This window comes from Priapulus caudatus, unplaced genomic scaffold (assembly GCF_000485595.1).
Source record: "Priapulus caudatus unplaced genomic scaffold, Priapulus_caudatus-5.0.1 Scaffold1490, whole genome shotgun sequence".
Lineage (NCBI taxonomy): Eukaryota > Metazoa > Priapulida > Priapulimorpha > Priapulimorphida > Priapulidae > Priapulus > Priapulus caudatus.
In genome coordinates this window covers 55,095-59,859 of record NW_014578551.1, presented here as the reverse complement: position 1 = coordinate 59,859, position 4,765 = coordinate 55,095, and the positions used below count along the sequence as shown (strand labels likewise).

Sequence of the window (4,765 nt, the reverse complement as noted above, 5' to 3'; positions counted from 1 at the left end):
GTGGGGTGTGGTGTCTAGGTATTGCAGCAGTGGGACGTGGGGTAGAATGCAGAGGTGTTTGGATGGTATGGCGTGAGAGCAAGGTGTGGAGTGTAACGAGGGAAAATGACGCGTATCGTAAAAGGCGACCAAGCAAGCAGTCATAGGATAATGTTCTTTGATTTGAGCACAGCACAGTGACAATCGTCATATAAGTGTCTCGTAACACTTTCGTCTATTCTCTTTCTCCTCTCCCGGCCTCTACCTTATATATATATATCGGGCGTGGCTTTTCGGTGGCCACGTACGTGTTCTCCCTCACACGCCAGTCCTCTTGCCTATCTGTGCTATTGGTTGGTTTTCGGACATTGATCGGTCAAGTGACCAACTGGTTAGTCTTACGTCATTATTGAATGCTTCCAAACCCAACCTCCTTGACACTGGCTGGCTGCCAACTATTCCTGATTCCCTTCTTTTCTGCATGCGTTGCTTCTATTCTCCAGAGGCAGGCCAATTATGTTGGCCACGTCTCTAATGACTGCTATCGAAAACTAATGACTCCAATGGCCCTCTCAACCTGATTAAACCGTATGTCTTCTCAATGGTTAACAACACCAGTTCTGCTTCTGCATGGTGTCTATTATTCTAAGTGCATTAGGACGATCTTATACTCATCGTCTCACAAACTAAGTTCTCTACCGCGCGTGTGCTATACTGTCGCTCGTAATCTACATTTCCACTTTTTTGTATTAACTTTTACTCGCATGACGTTTTGCATCACTACAGTAGGTAGCCCGACGAGGCTGTGCGACTGGTTGTCTATATGATTGGTCTCTAGCCCTAACAAGACCGTTTCTTAGAGGTACACGAGCTATGCTGAATTAACGCAGTGATAAGCACCGTTCTCACGAATCTTTCACGGCGCAATGTAGACACTCAATTATAACTCAATGATAACAGCTTAATACGGAGCTTGTCCATCGTGAAGGCATACATAATAAATTGGATGACAATAATTAACATCCTCATGATTTACTAGATGTACAGCGGGTTCATATCAGCACTGTTTTGCTCATAATTGTATCGAAGCGAATTCGGAATACAAAGCTATAATTTGTGTTGTCATGAGCATCATGAGCGCAACCACTGGGGGGCGGGGGAGTCACGACCCCCCCCGACTTTTATGTGGACCTCCCAACTTCTGAAGACCTTATTTTCTGGAGGTCCAAAATAGTCCGATAAGCGTTTATTATCGTGAAACATCCATATTTCACAGGTGAAAGTTAAAATAAATAAAAACCCCATGCAGGTGGTCAAGGGCAGTGTGATTCAGATTCAGATATATATCTAAATAGAACCTTTGTTAATATCATTTAGATTTGACCTACATAGTACATTCAATCTCACGTTCATGGAACGAGCACGATATTCACCACTCGTTCGCAAGCCAACTGCTGTGTAAGACACACACACAAAATATAGGCCCATCTTCAAACAAGCGGCGCGTCGCGCGCGGCACCCGTTCACCTTACCTTCTAATCTATGATATCTTCTGGCGCTGTCTCTACTGACACTGCACGGCGCAGGCCTGGTTTCACGGCGACGGCGAAAGTCAAATTCGACTTTTCGAGTTCGACTTTTGCCGGCTGACGTGACGGCGAAAAGACAATTGAACCAATCAACGCGATTGTTTTTTATCACGTGTTCTGGAATCGATATTGAAGCAATTGCAAAGGATTTTGTTGCAAAGTGTGACTCAGAAAGCGTCACATTTGGTTTCTAACACTGTTAACACACTGTTTTCACGTGTCAGACATTTTTTTGCATTATTATTTTCATCATTATTATTTTCCTCTTCATCTTAATCATGCTAACTGTGCACACAGTTAGCAGCAGTTGTGTGTAGCTTTACTACTAGATTAATCTAATTATAAAAACATTTTGGTATTTTATGTATACATGATCCTAGTAATGTCATTCATGACATCACAATTATGCAACACTTCCATCAACCACGCTGAAATACTTGATATTGAACCAACACGTGATATTCCTCGCCCGCAGATCACGTTGCATATTGGCCTGCTTGTGACCCCCCCAATTTCAACACGGTGGTTCCGCCCTTGATGAGCCAGTATGTGAGGAGCCTTGCAACTCACACTGCCTTTGCACAAGAAGGAAGAGCTCGCGAATGAGTCTCATAGGTCATGCATAGTGACTACAGCCGCATCACTGGCTAGATAATGTGCATTATAGGTCACCGCGCGGCCGCTAGCTGGCACCACCTGACACGGAAAAAACTACTGTTCTATACAATATAAATTATGTATGTGTATGTAGTGCGTGCGTGCGTGCGCGTGAGCGTGCGTGTGCGTGTGCGTGTGCGAGTGCGTGTGCGAGTGCGTGCACACACACACACACACACACACACACACACACACACACACACACACACACACACACACACACACACACACACACACACACNCGCACACACACACACACACACACACACACACACACACACACACACACACAAATATATGCACGCGCGCACGAACATTGTCGGCAGACGAGGAAAACCGATGAAGTAACGCTACTGTCGACATGACGTCACCGCCCATTCTTCCTTCGGACCTTCCGCGTACACCCGCCATCGCCGCAGCACGGCCCGCTCCCGCGCACCCACATGCAGCGCGTCTGTTTTTTTCTCTTTCCCAGCGTATTATCAGGAGTAAGATAATATAGGATATACTATATTATCTTACTCCTATATTATCAAGAGCTAATAATACCTCTTTTGGTATAATAACTCTAAGGTATTATTAGCTCTTGATATTATCTTACTCCTGGCATTGTCAGGTTTTGAGTGTCCAGTCGTACTTACTTTATCGCTGAAGCTCCGGGCGTCAGCAGCATCACCGCCGCCACCGCGGCATAGGAAAGTATCATCATCGTCATCGTTGCTCGCATTTTTCCGTTCGCACGTACGATCTCTCGCACACCTTGTCGTTCGGGGCGCTCGCACCTGCTACTAATGCTGCCCGCCGCGCGTAGCGCGCAGGTCGTGCAAGCGATGGGTCCGGAACCTCCCCCCTCCCCCCGCCCGCGCAGCTCTGACACGCCCTGCCGCACACACGGCGGACGCAACCAGCTCCGGGTTGCAAGCCGGTAGCAGGAGACCGGTCCGTGTCCGTGCGAGCGTTCCGAGAATGACGAAGAGGATGGATGGATGAGAACCAGTCGTGCGCGGCGTAAATGCGTAGATGTGTGGCGTGTTTGCTGTAAATGAATGGTGTGATGTAGGGTGTGGTGTAGAAGCGTGTTTGACGTCGGTGAGAAGTGTGCGATCTTGTGTGTCAGAGGCGTGTGGGTGTGCTGTATAGGTTATTAGCAGGCGGGTGGGTATGTGGGGTGTGGTGTAGAGGTGTGCGCGATCTAGTGGTAGAGCGCGGTGGGGCGTGTGAGTGTATAGGTGGGTGGGTGGTGAGGTGTGCGAGATCATGGTGGTAGAGGCGGTGGGGTGTGATGAATATAGGTATTGCCAGCGGTGCGGGATGGGGGGGTCGTGGAAACAAATAAAATGTAGAGGTGTGTGAGGCAATATAAAGTAAAAAGAAGTTAGAAAAAAGTAGTACAAGAGATCTAGAATGATAGGGGCAGATAAAAGGGCGAACTGTGAGTGTAGAGGTGATTGTGGGGTGGTGAGGTGTGCGGATCAGTGGCTAGGACGTGGAGGGTGGAGTGTATAGGTGTTGAGGTGAGGGTGAGGTGACGGATCTACGTGTAAGGGAACGGTGGGGTGTGGGTGTAGACGTGATTTGGGTGCGTGAGGGGTGGACGGATTAAGTGGTAGAACTGGTGTGTGTAGAGGTGTATGGGGTCGGTTGAAGGTGTGCGGATCTAGTAGTAGGGCGATGGAGGTGTAAGTATACGGTTAGTGCAGCGGATGACGTGGAGGTGTCGGGCAATGTAAGGTAGTAGCGGATCTAGTGTAGAGGCGTGGGTGGTGATGTATACAGGTGTTTGGGGTGAGTGAGGTGTGCGGATCTTGTGTAGAGGCGTGGGGGTGCTGATGTATAGGTATTGCACAGTGAGGATGTGAGCTGTGCGATGTAGAGGGGTTTGCGGCGTGGTGAAGCGTGTACGGGATCTAGTGTAGAGGCGTGGGGATGTGGTGTAGAGGTGTTCTTTGGGCGTGCGTGAGGGTGCGGAGCATAGCTGCTTAGCGGGTGAGGGTGTTGATGTATAGGTGTTTGAGCGTGTGTGAGGCGTGGGCGGATATAGGTGTAGCGCGGGTGCGCGGGTGTGAGTGTAAGTATTGCACGCGGATGGAACGTGAGTGGTGCTGGTGTAAGAGAGTGTTTTGGATGGTGCAGGTGTGCGGAATCTCAGTGTAGGGGGCGGGGGATGTGGATGTAGAGGCTGGCTTGGATAGGTTGAGGTGAGTGCGGATCTAGTGGAGGGGCGTGGGGTGTGTAGAGGTGTTTGGGTGTTGATGCTGTGCGGCTCTAGTGTAGGGGCGTGTGGCCCGCTGGCGTGTAGAAGGGTATGGCCGCAGAGGTATTGCAGCGGTGGGACGTGGGGTAGAATGCAGAGGTGTTTGGATGGTATGGCGTGAGAAAGTGGTGAGGGTTGGGTTGGGGTGTGGTGTAGAGGTATTGGTGTGGTGAGGTGTGGGGATGTGGTTTTGGAATGTGTGGTGTGGTGTAGAGGTGTAGAATGAGGTGTGGAAGTGTGAAGGGAGAGGTTGTGTGTGGTGGGTGCGCCGTGAGGGAGGGTAGCT

The 4,765-nt window shown here is 49.5% G+C and overlaps 1 protein-coding gene across 1 annotated transcript in view; it reads right to left on the bottom strand.

Annotated features, from left to right (window-relative positions):
* The window catches only part of LOC106816798 (CD109 antigen-like), a gene marked incomplete in the record, with an annotated part of 42,845 nt that extends 39,820 nt beyond the window's left edge, over positions 1-3,025 (bottom strand). Inside the window, 1 exon segment of the mRNA XM_014821419.1 lies at positions 2,867-3,025. Coding sequence (XP_014676905.1) covers positions 2,867-2,952 — 86 coding nt within the window.
* Positions 3,026-4,765: the final 1,740 nt, after the last annotated feature.